We start from the raw sequence: 19,297 nt of genomic DNA on the forward strand, positions 1-19,297 counted from the left end.
TTAATTAATACAATGATTATTTTCCAAGCAATAGAATACTCCTCTAGTTTTGCTGCTAAGATCGTGAGCAGATGTTTGCCTAGTCCTAAGGGAATGTCTCTTCCTCAGGAGAAAACAGCTTAAATAGGAAGCAAATAACCATATGCTGACTGTTCCCTGCTTCGCAGATGACATTGAGAGCCATGTTCTACAATGAGAACCATAAGGGGCAAGGTTCAAAATAATTTTTCTTAAAAGTGACTGTAATTATCCAAGATCAAATCACTTCTTAAATATAACTTGTATCAAAGATTACACTATCCATTTGTACTGGGTGCAAAATAAATTTGAGTGTAGGAAAACAGATCAATAGGAACTTTCCTAAAACATACCTTAAACTGTATTTAATAGTGTAATTCATCACAAATTTGAAAACATGGCTGGCAAGAAGGCCATTTTTGACAGCTGAGTTGAATCTGAGACACAGAAGAGTTTTCATAAATTATAAAACCAATGATATCTTCAAGTGTATATGATCTGATTCAGATCTATCAGCTATATTTTATTTCTGCTCTTTAAAAATAATAATTGAAAAACAATTTAGGCAAATACATCCAATATTCAAGGTTCTTTTCTTTTTGCAAAGCCAAAGTTTCCAGACTTCCCGGTACGAATTCTAGAAATAAGTACTGCTCAGTATTTCTTGTTAGAATGTTCAGATGCTATGATTATATACTGTAAGTATAATTACATCAGAAGTGAGTTTTATTTACAAAGGGGGCATGCAATTTTTACTATAGGACAAGCAGAGGCTTACAACTATCATCTCTCCTGCTTATCGTTGTAATACAGATGACAAAGAAACAAGAAATTCCTATAAATAACCAACCAATCCAGGCAATTTTATGTTACAGTATCTCCAACAAAAATATCAATGTGCAATAAACAAGAATATCATTATTTCTACATAGAATGAAGACTTAACATGCATTATATTATTTTTTTTTAAGGTTAAGGGACTGACAAATAGGAACCAGGAACTCCAGTTGTTGTTGCAGCTGTAAGACTTGGTTGAAACACAAGCAAAACACAGATAAAATGTTTTTAAAGGCATTACCAACAACTTCTCTGTGAGACCCACACTGCCTCAAGACACTTCTGTTAATGCTGTTACTGAGGCCACAGCATCACTGTGAAATCAGATGTAATGTCTGGCTTCCTGTGTGAGCCTTGGGGAGTGAGTGTAAGAAGAGTTCTTATTCCGGGCGGTGGTGGCGCACGCCTTTAATCCCAGCACTTGGGAGGCAGAGGCAGGCGGATTTCTGAGTTCGAGGCCAGCCTGGTCTACAGAGTGAGTTCCAGGACAGCCAGGACTATGCAGAGAAACCCTGTCTCAAAAAACCAAAAAAAAAAAAAAAAAAAAGAAGAGTTCTTATTTTACTCATGGTACCTAATCTAAGGAAGCATGTAGAAAAATAAAGAACAACAGAATATTCCAGAAAAACAAAACAAACTTTAACAGTATTCCCAGTTTTTTTTTTTTGTAGCTAATATGGCTGACATCTGCCCTTACCATCAAGAGAGTTGATCAATGATGTATTTACTATACAAAAGGACTGATTTAGGTTTTAGAACATAATCAGGAAATGAGACATAAGTAATATTAATTGTCAAAATTAAATGAGTTAAACAGTATGATTTAAATTGCTGCATGTTGATTTGCAGTGTGCTAAAGAAGATTTTTACTAAATAATACCTTCTAAACGTTCCAAATACACAAAAGCCTTTCTTGGGGCAGGGTGACGGAAACAAACATACTATCTAATAAACATGTTTCTTCTGATCACTGTAATTAAACTAGTATAAAAACCACTTGACTCAAATGCTATTCGAACTCCTTCAGGATTTCAAAAAATTATCTTTTATTTTTAAATCTTTATTAAATTATTTTATTTATTTTCAAAAATTTGCCCCCTGCCTAGCCTCCCCTCCTGAGTTCTTCATCCCATCTTCCCTGAACCCCACCTCTAAGAAGGTGTTCCCCCTCCTGCCCACCCACCCACAACTCACCCCCACCAGCATCGCTCTCCCCAGGGGCATCAAGTTTCCACAAAATTAAGCTCATCCTCTCCCACTGAGGCCATACAAGGCAATCCTCTGTTACACATGTGCCCAGGGCCACGAACCAGCCCATGTATATTCCTTGTATTTTGGCTTAATCTCTGGGAGCTCTGAGAGGTCCGGGTTAGTTGACACTGTTGTTCTTCCTATGGGGTTGCAATCCCATTTAGCTCCTTCAGTCCTTCTTCTAACTCTTCCATATTAGTCCCTGATCTCAATCCAATGGTTGGCTGTCTCAGTCAGTTGCTGGTAGAGCCTCTCAGAGGATAGCCATGCCAGGCTCCTGTCTGTACACACAATACAGCCTCAGCAATAGTGTCAGGATTTGTTGTGTGCACATGGGATAGATCCCAAGTTGGGCCAGCCACTGGGTAGCCTTTCTTTCAGTCTCTGCTCCATTTTTATCCTGCATTTCCTTTAAACAGGAGACCCCAAAAATTCTATTAGAGAACTACTGCTGATAAACAACTTCAGCAAAGTAGCTGGATATAAAATTAACTCCTTTATACAAATGAGTGGTGCTAGTCTAACTGGTAGTCTGCATGTAGCAAAACTTATCTTTAATGAGGACACTTATATCAGACAGCCATTAATACCTTACTAAATTTGAGAAGCACAAAATATTTATACATTTCCCTCTTTATTCTAAGTATTATCTTACAACATTTTTTTAGATGTTTCTACTATATTCAGTAAATTATAATATTCCTTTTTATTTGGAGCCCAGGGGTAAAAATCTGTGAATTGAACATAAGGAATTCTGAATTTGGCTTCGATTTCCATGAACATCTTTACCAAGACTCTAAAAGTGATGGCATGTCTAACTTAGATAGAAAACTTAACTGGAAACTAATATTACCTTTAAAGTGCATTCACAGAAGCCAGCCAAAAACCAAAACCAAACCAAAACAAAACCAACCAACCAACCAAACAAACAAACAAAAGCTTTCTAAAAGCCAATTCATGCAGGGTGTCCTTACATTCAAGGGTAAAGCTGGAGGTGTTTTGTAAAGGAAGATCTAGAGGGGACAGATTGATCAAATCAGGTAAATCTAACTACCTCCTAAATACTGAAATGAACAAAAATGGAGCCTAGGAGGACACAGCGGGGAAGCATCAATTGCTCTTGATATTTCTGGTTGCACACACACCACTGCCTTTGGTTTGGCATTCAGGGTTTCCACTGGTTTTGATTATTTTTGCTTGTTTTTTTTTTGTTGTTGCTGTTTGTTTTGTTTTGGGGTCTCTTTTTATTTTATTTGTTTGGTTTGTTGTTTTCAACACAATCAGAAAACAGCATGCATCTTCTCTTCTAGCTTTTCTGATCCCCTGCGTTTATTTTTGGATTTAACCTACCTTAATATTACCTCAACAAAGAATGAGTCTTCTATAGAAAAAATGATAAAAATCACAGAGGTGTGAATGATGTTAACCGGCAAAAACATGTACTCGTGTTTATAAACAGGAAGACATTTAAGTGTTTTTATGATATTCTGCTTAAATTTGAGCTTAAAACAATATGTTACGATCAAAGCTTCCAGGCCTCTTATGAATTTATTTCTGAGACCTTCGTTTTGAGTCAAGTCAGTAAGAAAAGAACAACAGAGTTTATTGTTTATTAATTTAAAGAAGAAGCAGGTCTCATGTGACCACTTCTAGAATCTGAAATGGGTATGTGGCACGGTCTGTAACCCCAGCTCTGAGGAGGGTGAGGCAGGACACTTGAATGCTGAAGGGCAGCATGCAGTACCCAGCAAAACCATGACTCAAACTGAAACAAAGAACAAGAAAATCTTAATGTGAATGAAAAGTTTTGAAATAGTCTGAGGTGGTTATTTTTATATGATTTACTTATATTTTCTATTTTCCTTTAATATCAGCTATTTTGGTCAGTCTATCTCAATGTTAGTACCGTAAACATTAGTATGGGGGGTTGGTTCCAAACCATTTACTATCTTTGGAGCTGATTCTATGTTAGCATTATGATTTACCTCTAAATTTAATAATTGTGTATGTGTGGATCTATATGTTCAAGTTCTAGTTGAATGATAAAGACTACAAAAACTTCTATAAATAGAAGTAGGACATTATTCATGCTAAAATATAAGTTATTCTGAGACACCCTAAGCATATAAAAGATACATAAGTAATTAAATATATTTCAAATTAATTCATGTGAACCTTGTCTTTCCAATCCCTTTGTATTAATTATAGATTTCTGATAAACACATAACAGGACTCTTTTAAGGGAAGGGAGTGTTCTGAACAGGGGTAGGAAGTAAGAGAAGTCAGATTCATATCCAAATACAATGAACATCTGTAGTACAAATATAGCAATTTACTCATTCAACAAACCCCTCTTGAGATCATTTCAAAAGCAGCACACTGGATATACGTAGAAATAAGCAGGAAGTAACCAAAGGCATCAGAATACCACACACCTGTTTTTCCCCAAGCTATGATGTCTTACAAGGTAGGAAGCATCCAGAAATCAGTGTCCAGCATGGCATACTATTTTACTTATAAACAAATTCGTATTTATTCAACACAGCTAAAACAAACAATGGAGAGTGTCTTAGTTATGGTTTTACTGCTGTGAACAGACACCATGACCAAGGCAACTCTTATAAGGACATTTAACTGGAGCTGGCTTACAGGTTCAGAGGTTCAGTCCATTATCATCAAGGTGGGAACATGGTAGCATCCAGGCAGGCATGTCACTGGAAGAGCTGAAAATTCTATCATCCAAAGGAAGCCAGGAGCAGACTGGAGTAAACTGGCTTTCAGGCAGCTAGGATGAGGGTTTTAAACCTCAAACCCTCAGTGGCACACCTACTCCAACAAGGCCACATCTCCAAATAGTGTCACTCCCCAGGCTAGGTATAGTCAAACCACTACATTCCACTCCCTGGCCCTTATAGGTTTATTCAAACACATGAATCTATAGGGGCCATACCTAGCCACTGCATAATAAAAAAGTACATTTAGTCCAACTTCCAAAGTCCCCATAGTATATAGAGTCTCAACAATGTTAAAAGTCCAAAGTTCAAACTCTCTTCTGAGATTCATCCAATCACAGAGGAGAATACAGGGGCCTCGGTGAAGACACTCAACAGAAAACCAATCCTGCATCTCTGCATAATGTAACTCACACCTAATACCCAAATAGGATGAGGAAAAGCGACACAAGAGGTTCTATCCATACACAACTAGACTATCCTCCTGCGAAGTCTGTAACACGTGCACCATTTCTGACTGCCGCTGCCAACACACATGATCCCACCGTGCAGTTTCCCCTGGAAAACACAGCTCATGTTACTTACTAGCTACCTCCAGCGATGCGTTGTGGCTCACAGCTTCTCCAAGGTAATTCCTGGCTACACAGATGTAGACCCCTTCATCAGGTCTACTCTTCCGTCCATGGACTATGCGTAAGAAAAATAAAGATCCACTGGGCAGCAACATCCGGTGTGAGCGAGGGTCATCTTTGTCCGTCTCCACTCGCTCCCCGCCTTTGTACCATTCTATAGTCGGAGTGGGGCGGCCTTCAGCTTTACAGTTCAGAGTGGCGGGTTCTCCTTTGGAGACGATCAGGTCTGAAGGGTGTTCAACAATGCGCGGTGGAAAATCTTCCTGACGAAGACGGGAGCCTGCAGAGGAGTGGAACAAACAGTTGATATTTCATCCGAAAACAGTTAAAGGTCTCACTTCAGAAGCACAGATTTAACGCTATTTAAATATTGCCTGGGATGGATATATCCTTCCTAACTTTGGTTTTAAATACTCTTAAGGGTCCACCTTGTTCGTGGCTGCCATTTCTGAATGTATTTTGACTCTGTACTTAGAAAGTTCTCTTCCTTAACTCTGCCTGTAACAGATGCTGCATGCTGATCCTTGCAGAGACCATGGCAATGTCCTTTAACGCCTCGAATGGTATGTGTGATGTCTAGTATCAGTTGGTCAACTGGATGTAATCAAGACTCACCCAAGAAGGGATGTTCAATGACGAACTGTAGATTAAGTTGGTCCATGGGGCAGATCTGTGGGGAGTTTATCTTGATTACATGAATGAGGTGGGAAGAGCTGCCCATTGTTGGCAGCACCCATTCCTGGTCCTAGGATTTTAGATTACATAAGAATGGGACTCATTGTGATTTGATATGTCATGTTTGGCTGGTATCCCTGGGAGGCCTGCTACTTTCTGAAGGAAAAGGGAAAAGGAGTGCATCTCGTGTGGAGCCCTGGCAAGTAGGAGGAGAGGGGGAGTGGAAACTGTTTAGAAAGTTGTACATGAGAGAAGAATTTTTAAAGACTGAGACCAGGAAAAGTGAGCTGAAGACAGGTATACACGCATTAATCCACGGCTTTCTGTTCTCCTCTACGGATGTTGCACAACTACCTGCCTCAAGTTCCTGTATGTTTTCTTCTCTGCCTTGATGGACTATAACCTGGAATTTTGAGGTAAATAAGCCCTTTGTCCCTTTGTCGTCATTGTTTATTACAGCAATGGGGGAAAAATCAAAAGTATTGCCTGTCTTCACAGAGGAACAATAACACCAGCTAAAGCGGTCCTGGAATATTGCCGGTAATAGCATATATTCCCAGAGTCCTCCTTTTAACCAGCACAAGATGACTGTCTAATAAATGTTTTCTGTATACCAATGCACATTTCTATCCAAATAAAAAGAACTCTTTTTAAGGGGTGTCATTTTGTTTTAAATCATCCGGTTAGATATTGTTATGACTTTTTAGAAAGTAAAGTGTGAGGTTTTTTTTTTTAAAGATTTCTTTTCTTTATATATAGGAGTGTCTGCAACCATGTATGTATGTGCACCATGTGCATGTCCATGCCTGGTGCTCATGGTGGCCAGAAGAAGGAAGTAGACCTCCCAGGACAACAGTGACAGACAGTTGTGACCTGCCATGTGGTTGCTAAGAACCAAGGCCAAGTCCTCTGCTAGAGCAGCAAGTGCTTTGAACAACTGTACCATCTCTCCAGCCCTGCAAAAAGTATGTTTTTGCTATAAAAAGAATACTTAATATAAACTCAGAATTTATTAAATTATAAAGGATTATATACATCTGTGTATATACATATTATGTGTATATATGTATTTTCAAGGGAAATTTTAAAAAATTGTGAGTTTAAATACTGGCGAAGGAGAAGGGATATTTCTGGGTGTATGCTGCGTTATGGGCCTCAGAAGACACTTTATCGAGGTAGTTCTCAAATGTATATATTGTTTAAATACATCCTGTGGCTATACTCTATATTTTTTGCAATAAAATTAAACCTCAAAAACAGGGACTGTGTTTGTGGCTGTATAAAGACAAATGTAGGCTTTGGTACTTGGTCCCCAGCTGGTGGGGTCGTGTGGAAAGGTTTCCATGGCACCATCTTGCTAGAGGGAATATGTCACTGGAGACTATATGCCCATGGCTGTTGTTAGTACGCTTTGGTCTGCATACCCCTGCCACCAGGCATGCAGCTTACTGCTGCTGAATCTTCACCATGATGGACCTCATATTTACTCACCTGCCATCTGAACCCAACCGTTATCTCGTATGCAGAGCTTTAGGAAAGCCCCTTTCCTCATCCACTGAGATGTAGTCAGAAGGCTTTGAACTCATTTGCTCTCAAGACTTTTCTTTCCCCCAGCCCGGCACTCCACACAGCCTGCTCACACCTTCGTATGCCTGCTGTTAGCTCCACAACCACACTGTGTTTCCTTCTGCCCAGCAAATGCTTGCCACAGATACGGGGCTCCAAATAAACCACACTCCTCAGTGCTAGGGCTTCTTTCAAATCTCCACTCTCTGTAACTTTTCCCATCAAATTAAGTTCCCTTCTATAAACCTAAACAGCACTATATAAACACTTGTCTCTTCCTGACAAGTATCTGAGGCCTGTGGACTTCCTCAGCAACTCAACAGTTGTGCTGCTGAGGGCAAAGTGCTGAACATACTACACTATCCCACAAACATGAGTAGAAACTCTGAGAAAACTGAAGAAACAGCTACAAGGAAAGATATGAGAAGAGGGAGCTGAAGGAATCACAGACTCTAGATTTGGGTACAGTAAGAGATGTCTGTGCCTAACACTTGCAGCAGCAGTGTTACCAACGGTTCAATTTCCTTCTTGGCTATATTTTTAGTTTGAGGCCCAACTGGACTAGTAAACCACATTTCCAAACAAACAAACATACAACAACAACAACAAAGGCAGGAACTGTTTAGGAAAAGTATAAGGCTTTGCCTTTTAAAATAATCAGTGTAAACTGTATTCTGCCCCAGTAGACTCTATATGGCATATGAAGCTTATTTGTATGTTCATTAGTTACTATAATGCATAGTTTTTCCTAGGGAAATGACTATATGAAAAATTAGCAATCTCAGTGACTAAGAGTTTTATAACATGGGCTGAGGTGACAACTCGGTTGATAGAGAGCTTACAATGCAAGCATGAAGGTCTGAGCTTGGATCCACAGCACACAGGTAAAGTCCAGGCATGAGGGGCACACATCCAGGATGGATACAGGATAGCAGTTAGACAGATGGGGAGAGGACTTTATTGGTCAGTCAGTCGACCCAAAACGCTAAACTCCACATTAATTTAAAGATACTATCTCCAAACCTGGAGATAAACTGTTTTTGTTTGTTAATCATTTTATTCATTTACATTTCAAATGATACATCCTTCCTGGTTTCCCCTCCACAGATCCCAATCCCATTCTTCTACTCCCCCATCTCCTTTGCTTCTATGAGTGTGCTCCTCCACCCACTCACCCACTCCTGCCTTACTTGCTCTAGCATCCCCCTACACTGGGGCATCAAGGCTCTACAGGATCAAGGGCCTCCTCTCCCATCGATGCCCGATAAAGGCAATCCTCTGCTACCTATGTATCTGGAGCCATGGATCCCTCTCTGAATACTCTGGTAGGTAATTTTGTCCCTAGGAGCTAGGAGTGGTGATATTGTTCTTCCTATGGGATTGCAATCCCCTTCAGCACATATAGTCCTTCCTTTAGCTCTTCCATTGGAGATAAACTTCTTAAGCTGGAAGAGTGGGATGGGAAAGCACTCAACATCAGCTTCTGGCTTTCCCGGGCAGACATGGGAACTTGCATTTGCACATACACAGAGGTATGATGAGGTCAATAGAGACAGAGACAGAGGCAGATGGAGACAGAGACGTGGGGAGAGAAGAGCTCTATCATCAGAACAACAGACAGAGAAACAGCATTAGTTTAGAAAATGGTACCCAGCATGCTACAAATTCTTTAAATGATAGCAGACATGAAACTAAGGAGAAATAAGCCAGCAAGATGAAAGAAAAGACTTTAGAAACCCTCCCAATTCTCACAATGGTTCTACTGAAGAAAATGGAACTCAGGTTGGCTTTCAGGTTAGTGATAATTAGCAGTGGTATGGACCTCAGTGTATCATTAGGCTTTAGAATGGCTGTAATTATGAAAGACGGGGACTGATGATAATCAGTTAATGGGGTGGTGCACACTTAAAGAGAATTTAAAATTATGAAAGTCTACTTGAGATAGGAAATAAGGTTACAAATGCTGCTGTATGAACATAAAGGGTGGGCTCTGAAGACAATGCCAGCCATTAAGGGAAGGGTCTGTAGCCTCTACAGCTGAGAAGATCCCTAAGAATGAGCCAGAAAAAAAGAAAGGCAAGGAATTCACTCAGGGCACAGCTACTGGACTACACCACATATGGAAGGGATATGCTGGTAGGTTAGGTGACAGTGTGCACTGTCAGAAATTGAGAAGAACCAACCAGAAGAAAAATTAAAGAAAGGATAGAAAGTCAGGAAACGGGAAAGATGTGGGATGTGACAGACTAGGCTTTGATCATCTTGTCAGAGTTCTGCAAGTTTGTTGAAGTGTGTGTGTGTGTGTGTGTGTGTGTGTGTGTGTGCGCGCGCGCTCACACTTGGAGGTCAGAGGTAAACAGTGGATGTCCTCCTCTATGTCACAGCGCTGACTGAGAGCAGATCTCTCAGTGAGCCTGCAGTTCATGGAGTGACTATACCGCCTTGCCAGTGAGTTCCAGGCTCACTGCTGTCATTTCCCCATAGTGATGGGGTCACAGACCTGTTGCTTCTGCACTGAGGGTTTTTTGTTGTTGTTGTTGTTGCTTTTTATGGTTGTTTTTTTGTTTTGCTTTGTTTTTTTTATGTTCATGCTGAGCATCAAACACAGGTCTTTGTGTTCCCACTGGAACCAAGGCTTCCCAATGACCTATCTCCTCAGCTGGAAAATCATGGAAAACAAAACAAGAATTCTATTATTTAGCTTATTAATTATTATTATTATTATTTAAGGAACTTGATTGAATGAACATAAGCAGTCTAAGTTGGAAGATTAGAACCTAATCTTTGAACCTTCAAAATATGACCCTTTGTACCTGTACTTACAGAAAGGACAACACTGGAGAGATATAGTTAAACAATCAATGAAGGCTCCTCACTGGCAATGTGGAGGGTGGTGAAGAAGGATGCTCAAGAGACAGGAGAAACAGAGAAGAGAGACACGGAACCCACTATATCACTGCTGGCTGGAGGATAGTTACAGTCAACACAGAGATTAAAAAAACATGAGAGGAAAAAGGGTTGGGTGAAACCCTAAAACATTGGTTGTTTTACAAAACCCAGAGAGATAATGAGTTGGCAGCTGTGTCTCCAATTTTAACCTGAGAATCAAAAATCTCAGCTAGAGCAGTTGACTAGGAAAGAGCTGGGGCAAAAATCCTGGGAAAGAATAAAACTATCTGGGGGGAAGGTGTAGAGGAAGTCACGGCCAATTGCCGAACCTGGAGAAGGCCCAGGCTTCATTCTAGCACACTGTTGCTGAGGAGAGTCTCCATCTCAACTTCAGTTCCCTGGAGCTGGACCACAGCCAGCAGGACACTGGGGAATAGAGAACTCAGACCCAAGTTTTCACCACCATGTTTGTACAGCAGCATTCAGTCAAAGCTCCAGCAATAAAAATGCTTTCTATATTATGAATGACTAATTTTTAAATTCTCTACGGAATACACTTTCCCCACATTGTTAATAACATTTCTCATATTAAAGGAAAAAGAGCTGAGGTTCTCAGAGTCTAGTCTTACTGATGTTCATTCCAATTTGCCAGAAAAAAAATGTATGCAATACGCACCATTTCCAAAGGTTATTTAGATATGGAAACCTTTCCTTTTCTTTTAAATAGGGAGGTTTACTGAATTTTGTTTCTGATGAGTACATTTGAATAGAAAATGTACACAATTAAGTATATAGCAATCTGAAGAGAATAGAAAAGATGACCGGAAAAGCAGTTCTTCAACTGGAACACAACCAAGGACTTTGGAAATCACAGAGAAACAAAACATGGAAGTGTTTTAATTCTTTATACATTATCATGCATTTATGATGCTCATAAAAGGAACTTTGCAATAGCCAACTCATATACTTAATGACTTGGCCAGGTAATAGAAAAAATGAACACCAATCATCATCTTTATTAAAACTATAATAAATGATTTTCTGTGATCAAATATAAACAGGAAGTAATGGAACTGAGAGTAATCTCTGGTTAGTTATCCCATCCCATCCGTTGTTATAAGATCAACTTTCTGAAGTGGGTGTTGTTAAATGTGTTGTCAACACGCTGTCCTGAGACTCACATGCCATTCAGTTGGGAGGTGGCAGTACTGGGTTTTAGTCCTAGGCAAATGCAAAACTCCTACTGTTTCCAAATAGTCCATACATAAATATGGGCTGTCACATGAGTTTTCAACACTGAAATCATCCAGTTTGATGTCTTACTTCTAAGATGTTGTTGGCAAAAATATTCACAAGCTGTCAAGTCTGATGGCCTTTGTTTTTCTTTCTCCATAAAAAAGAGTATTTACCAGTAAACCGAACCAACCTAATAAAGACTTCATACTCAATGTTTTCCTTGTATTCTATCTTCTTGCCTAAATACCAGTTCAAACTGCTAAGCATCCTTGCATTATTAGTTATCAGATTGCTGAGAGTTTCAGTCTGCAAACACCCACGTGTATAATTGAAGTTATTTTCATAGCTGAGGAGTGTGGTGGTATGCATGCAATCCCAGCATTCAGAGGGCTGAGGAAAGAAGACCAGTTATTCCAGAACAGCCTGGGTTATCCTGTAGCAACCTCATGTAAGAAAAGATAACTGAGCTGGGGAGAGAGCCCAGGGGTAAAGTGCTTATGTCAGAAACATGGGAGATCTGAGTTCAAATCATCAGGTCTAAATAAAGGTGGGTAGAGGAATACACATCTGTAATGTCAGTGTTCCTACAGCAAGATAAAAAGTGAGGAGAAAGGGCGCTTTCCTGTAAGCTCATTGGTATGCAGTCATGCACGACCAGAGGAAAAGGGAGAAGTTGTCTCATGATGGGAGGCAAGGATCAACACCAAATGTGACCTCTGACCCATCATGACATGGGTATATCTTCCACACTACATAACTATTCTACAATCATTAAATGTTCTCAAGTCAACCACCATTGTAGTTATGCTAATTTGTTGATTTGTTTTATAAAAAGATAGAAGGTGTACAGAATAGTTGGCAAATCCCACACTCTGCATAGTAACTTGATAGTTACAAAAAGGACACAGTAAGGAGGACAGAAGGAGTGACACATTAACAAGAAATTGAGATGACCCTGTTGTTCCTTAACAAGCACCTGGGTGACACTGTCCTTGAAGAAGGACTTAGGATGTTAATGTCCACCACTCTCAAGAAGAACATCGGTGGCTCCCTAGGGATGTAACACCACTGAACTCAGCAAGATCAGCAACAGAGAAAAGACCCGGGCAGAATTCCTTCAAGCACGGCCCAGTTGGAAGATAAAATATAAACAAGAGTGACTGAAATATCTAAATATTTACACAACCACAGCTGGAAAGAGACATACACGTAAGTGCTAAGCATTTCAGGGAAATACATCAAAGTCACATGAGATTTACGATGAAGAACCCAAGCTCCTAGCTGGATGTAAACGTTCCCCCCACCTACAGAGACATTACTTAGAGAAACACAAATGAGCCATTGCTGCAGAGACTTTGGTCATACTAATACTATTCAGGCTTGTAGACAATTTTACGGTTTCTCTTTCTTTTTTTCCATAAGCCTTTATTTATAGTTTCAAGTCTGTTTTCCAGTAGCCTGAACGGAAACCAGGGTTTTGTGAAGTTCTTACTTATATCTAAATGTCTCTTTAGTATTCTTGATTGGTAAAATCAGGAAGTTTGTGGTGATTAAATTCTGCTCCTGGAGCATGAGTTTTGAAGAACGAAACTCCTTATAAAGTTGCTAATATCAATTGATATTGAGTAATTGAGAGGCCGACAATAAATAATAGAAAAGTTGGTAACACTGGTCCAAGGCTGGGTCATTGCCACTGGCAATGTGCCTATATTTGTAAAACTACTTACATTCTTGGAGAAAGCTTGCTACTTAAGTTTTGTGGGGTTTTTGTTTTGTTTTTTGCAATTTTTTTTGGTGGGGGGTGGATTTATTTTTGTTTTTTTGCCTAAGCTTTGACTACCTTTCAAGGAAAATTATGTCTAATTACAAGCACACACCCCTTCATCACAAATCCAGTAATTTTCCTGTCAGAGGTTCTTCCTACCAGGAGATATCTGCTAAAAACAAGAAAGCACCACTTACTCATTGCTCACTAAATACAGGCCACAGAAGAAAAGGCATTCAGAGTTTGGAACTAGACTTGACCACACACTAAGGTCTTATCTCATAAAATATGCAAATAAATAAACTAATTAACGGAAGACTGTCTTCTAAGGAAGGAGTCACCCCCATTACCAAAGTCCACTCAATGCTGTGGAAATACACACAAGGGCAGAACCCGAATTATGAAACGTAAGTGACATGAGCGCACTCAGCAGAAATGACACACTGTGAAGGAATAGAAGGGCAGCGAAGTTTCAACGCAAGGAATCACATAATGGACAGAGCAGAGCATTTTCTTCATTTCCTCAGCTTTCCTTTGGTTACAAGCTTTCAAAAGATCAGTTAGAAAGATTTAAAAAAAAAAAAGAACCTCTTGTACCAAAGTTTATAATAATCCTCAGAATTAGCTGAGTGCCCGGCAGAGCTATTGCCTACAATGATGGTCAAAGCAGAGACAAAATGAAATTCCAGGAAAGAATACATACTGTTTAGGTGATATCCCTTTGTCATCAAAACCAAATGGTTATGTCCCTTGAGATGGGAAAAGAGATTGACAGTATAAGTTGAATTTTAGAAGTAATTCTGAGCTCCCCCCCCCCACACACACACACTGCACCACTTTTAATAACACAGAGAGTGAAGAGATGCCAAGGGTTTACCCACTGCGGGCTCAGCTTCAGCTGGGACCTTCCCCTGGCAGTGGCTACAGAGATGGGAAGGTGGAAGTTTGTTCAGAATTCCTACTTTCATATTTTCCCTTTAGCAAAAATGTTTAATAAAGGTGCCAGTGGTAAGAGGTTCCCTTCTGCAAGACGTTAAACAATATTGTGTGCATATCTTAAAGGTCCAAATGTGTGTGTTACCTCCTCACCCATCGATCTGGCCGTCCACCACTTGCTTACATAAGAACTATGAAATAAAGTCACTGGTCTCAGTCTGACGTGTAAGAAAACAGACAGAAAATATTGGCAAGGATGACATTAAAGCCGGAGGCAGTGGCCATAATCCCAATGGTTAGGCAGTAAAGGAAGATGCATATTGAGTTTGAGGGTAGACATGACCACGTGGTGAGATCTAGTCTCATAAAACACCAAAACAAATTGATTAAAGAATATGAGCCATTTAATTAGGGAAAATAATAGTCAAGGAAATTAGAATTGGGAGAGAATATCTTAAAAAACAATTGTGAACTACTCTATGTGCACAGAAACTAACTAAACCAGAGACTGGGGTTTAAATCTTGTACTGGTTAGCTACTTAAACTTGGATTAACTGGTTAGCTGATTTTTGCATTTATAGAAAGAAGTCAAGATAATATCTATATTTTATTCATTAGCATGGTGCCAGATGTGAAAAAAATAATCAATTACATAAACACATGGGCTTGAGATTTTGGATGCTGCATGAGCAGCCCTATTTGATTTCATCATCTTCCTGCCCCCCGTCTTTCAGTTACAGCAGTATTCTTACTAATTCCGGGAGCATTTTTTTTCCTCCAGTTGTGGAAGAAAGATTGTAGAAATAGCTTAGTCCCCAGTTTCTTTATACTTAAAATCCAAATACATTTTAATTTGCACAGTTCTCGGAAGATATTGGGACAATTTCTATAAAAACAACTCTGAAAACAAAAGAAGACAAACTAAAAAGAAATAACTAGGGGCATCAATTAGTAAAATGCTTATTGTACAGGCATGAGCATCTGTGTTCAGATCACCAACACTGAAGAAACAAGTCCATTAGGAAGCCTCATAATCCCAGCACCAAGATACTGCAGGGCAGAGACAGGAGCATCTCCAGCCCTCCTTGGCCAGCCAGTCTAGCCCATACAGTGACCTATAGATAACACCTGGCAGCAACCTCTTGTCTCCAAATGCACAAGCACGGGTGAGCACACCTGCCCACGTACGTGTGGGCAAACACATATGAGTACACATCATACATACAAAATCAATAATCTAAAGAAGCACTTAGCACAGCCAACTCAGTTTTCCTGAGAAGCATAATGCACTACCCAGCTAAGGCTGTAGTAAAGCGTTTCTCTTCTGTGGAGGAAATACTCCAAGTAGGCACAGTGAATACTGAAATGCATTACTTCCAAATAGAGATATTATTATGGCTTATAAAATGCTACTGTACAAGTTGTCACAGTGTCTTTCATTTTCTTTTCATGACATATACAAAAATTTGTGGGCCACAAGAGTAGAGGTTAGGTCTGTATATTTCAGTGAATGCTAATATTCAAGATATCTAGATCTCAAGGTATAATATAAAGTACGCCCTAACATTTTATGGCCTGTCTTAGCTTTTAAGACAACTAGATCTTTGTAATTTTTCTGAGAATTGATTCTGAAAATATTTGCCATTGAGAAAAAAACAGTATATGGGTGGTCCTTTGATTTTTTTTAATTGCAAGGAAAATATAGTTAGTAATCATCTTGGATGGTCCACATATTAGGCAAGTAGCATGGCATTGCAATCAATGTAAATTTTCAGGTCATTTATTTACATAGAATATGGAAATAGCAGACGATGATATACTGTCAGATTTTGTCATCAAAGTGGCCAATCAGGGACATTTACAAATGTATAAATAAACCTTGCCTAACAAAGCACCTCTGTCCTCATCTTAAAGTTTCTGAAAGAATAGCCTGAGAATCTTACTCATGTTTCCAAAAGATGATTTCAAGCCACAAATTTAAAATACACATAAGTGTGGAAATACATACAATAGTTTAACTATAGTAAAGGTTTCAAAAATATCATGTAAACTTAAACTAGCTAATCCTTTCTAAAGGGCTGCATTACATTTTCTCAGATTATGTATAGACTACAGTATAGAAGTAATTTCCTAACAGTTCAAAACCTAAAATCAATTAATGTAGTTAAAAGGAAGCTTTTAACTTTACTTTTTGAAGAAGTCATACTGGTTAAATATATATATAAAAAAACACCTCTTGAGTTCTAGTTGAGAGGTTAATGTTTTCAAAATAAGTATAAAATTACTATTTTACAGATGATTGTTCAAAGACAATCAGACTTCTAAAAAACAAAATTCTTAAAATACACTTTGAAAGGCTTACTGAGGAATTCCTATAGAAATGTAGTCAACTCCACTCTGCAAAACTCAAGAATTTTGACATGAACAAGTAAATCTGATGCAAATCTTTTTGGCACATTAGTAAACTAATTGTATACTTTCCTTTCTTACCTCTTCTAAAGTGTGTAGTTCATGTTTGAGTTGGTAAGCAGTATACCAATAAAGGGAGAAGAGAACTAGAACCTGTCCTTCAGCATGGGGCAACCAAACTAATTTGCCAGTGTTAACTAACAAATAAATAAATAAATAAAAATTTTAGATAATAACAAATATTTAATTAGTTTTAATCATTATTTTATAAAGGGTAAGTAAAACTATCTTTAGTTTACCTAATATAAAAAAATCTGAGAAAATTATATATATATACATATATATGCATATATTCATATATATTTCAAAATATAAGCCTCTCCAAAATTCTCCTACTTGTAAGAACATCTCTACAGAAAATATCATATCTATACATATTTTTCATAAGACTTTGAGAAGGAATATAACATCTGTGAAAGTGGTTTCATTTTTAATTTTTAAGGGAACTTGTCAGAACTCAGTTTGTTTATAAAGTTTGTCTTGTTAGTTTATCAATAGTTTGACGATAACTCAAACATTTCTACCTTTCCAGTCAGTCCCTTGAACAGCACCTTGTAAACATCAAGTTAATAAATACGTGTTGGATAAATTTGTTAACAAACATGGAAGAAAATGACAGGTGACCCAAGAGACATTTTTAAATAGTTTCCAACACAGTATACACAAATATCCAGCCAGCAGAGAAGATAAGGAACTGCACCTCCTGAGAGCGCTGAGATAACAGGCAGCAGGAGACAGAAGTATGTACGGATACATCAAGTGTGTGTCTCACTGTGAACATGGGTGTATACTGCTCAGTTCTAGGTTAAAGAGATAGGGAGACAGAGAGAGGTGCAGGGAGAGAGAGTCTAGAGAAAAAGGAAAAAAAAACCTTTTAAAAGATTGTTGGAAAATGTAGGTAGCTTATGCTTTTCTCTCTTTAATTTCTGTACTTGGTAAATATTCCATAATATTCTCCTGCTGTGTAGAGAATGAAATTAGCAGAGGGTGGAATCATGAAAATAAAATATAATCTTTGCTAACACTTTAGCATTATTTACTAAACAAATATTTTATTTACTCAACAAATATACATGAATTGTCTCCACTTTCACAGGTCTGTGCTAGAAGGTAGCAACACTCAGGCTCTAAAATAAAGTATTAATAAGATCTCCATCTTTTTAGATTATGTACAATCCAGAGTTAATGTCATTATATATGATCTACACTGTAGTTAAAACATGGACATACACTAATATTGGCCAGCAATAAAACCTTTTTCCTACGCACACTTAAATGAGCATTAAACAAAAGAGTTCTATACACAAAAGATTATGCATGCAACACAGAATGACTGAAAGCAAACCTTTTTCTTGTGCACACTTAAATGATCATAATACACAGGAGTTCCGTACGCAAAGTATTACGCAAGACCCCCTCAAAAGCAGGCTTTCCTAGCTAGGTAGAAGATCTGTATGAGAGTAATTGAATGGGGGTCACAAACCCCGAGGCAACAGAGTTGCTGGGTCATGCCTGTGTGATCCCTGGGAATTACAAGACTGGATATGGATTCAAACCAATTAACAGCTATCAATTGTCTCTTCTCTTTACGCATCAAATTGACCTAATCTTTTCACCTGTCTTCCATGACACTGCAAGCTAATTCCTAGTCTCTGCCACTCAGGGGAAATTGGTGATTTGAACCTTAAATTATTCTCCCTTCATATTCAACTTAAGAAAAATTAAACCTAGAATGGACAGTCTCTCTCCTGATCTAGTAAGTCAAATGGAATGATAGACGTGAAGGGTACCATTGCATCACAGCTACAAAGAAGGAAAATGCACCAAGGGAACTAGTATAAAATTATCATCATCATAAAAAAATTTAAAATACTTAACTTTAAAATTTAAGATTTCTTAACTATGTTAAGAAACATGCTTGAAGAAAAAGGAGGGAATTATATATTAAACTATAATGTATGAGCATGGCAAGAGCGGGAAAATACTGATAAATTCTTTTCATTTGCTTGTTTGCTTGCTTTTCTTGATGTCTCTCTGCATCGGCCCTGTCTGATCTAGATCTCACTATGTAGAACCCGCTGGCCTTAGACTTGTGCTTAGCTTCTCGCCTCAGCCTCTCAAGTTCTGGGGTCACAGGTCTAGAGACCATGCCCAACGTAAAAAATAGAAATTCTTGATTGGCTTATTAAACCATTAAGAACATTTTTCACTGAAAGACAATATATAAAGGAAAAAGATATACATTACTGTGAGATTTAAAGACTAAAATAGCCTATCCATGGTGAAAGGAC

The 19,297-nt window shown here is 38.6% G+C and overlaps 1 protein-coding gene across 1 annotated transcript in view; it reads right to left on the bottom strand.

Annotated features, from left to right (window-relative positions):
• The window catches only part of Robo1 (roundabout guidance receptor 1), a 373,399-nt gene that overhangs the window by 298,456 nt on the left and 55,646 nt on the right, over window positions 1-19,297 (bottom strand). Inside the window, exon 2 of the mRNA XM_028756251.1 lies at window positions 5,424-5,750. Within this exon, the coding sequence (XP_028612084.1) occupies window positions 5,424-5,750 (327 nt within the window). The remainder of the gene's footprint in view (window positions 1-5,423; window positions 5,751-19,297) is intronic.

Source organism: Grammomys surdaster, unplaced genomic scaffold (assembly GCF_004785775.1).
Source record: "Grammomys surdaster isolate TR1022 unplaced genomic scaffold, NIH_TR_1.0 126115, whole genome shotgun sequence".
NCBI classification, from domain to species: Eukaryota; Metazoa; Chordata; class Mammalia; order Rodentia; family Muridae; genus Grammomys; species Grammomys surdaster.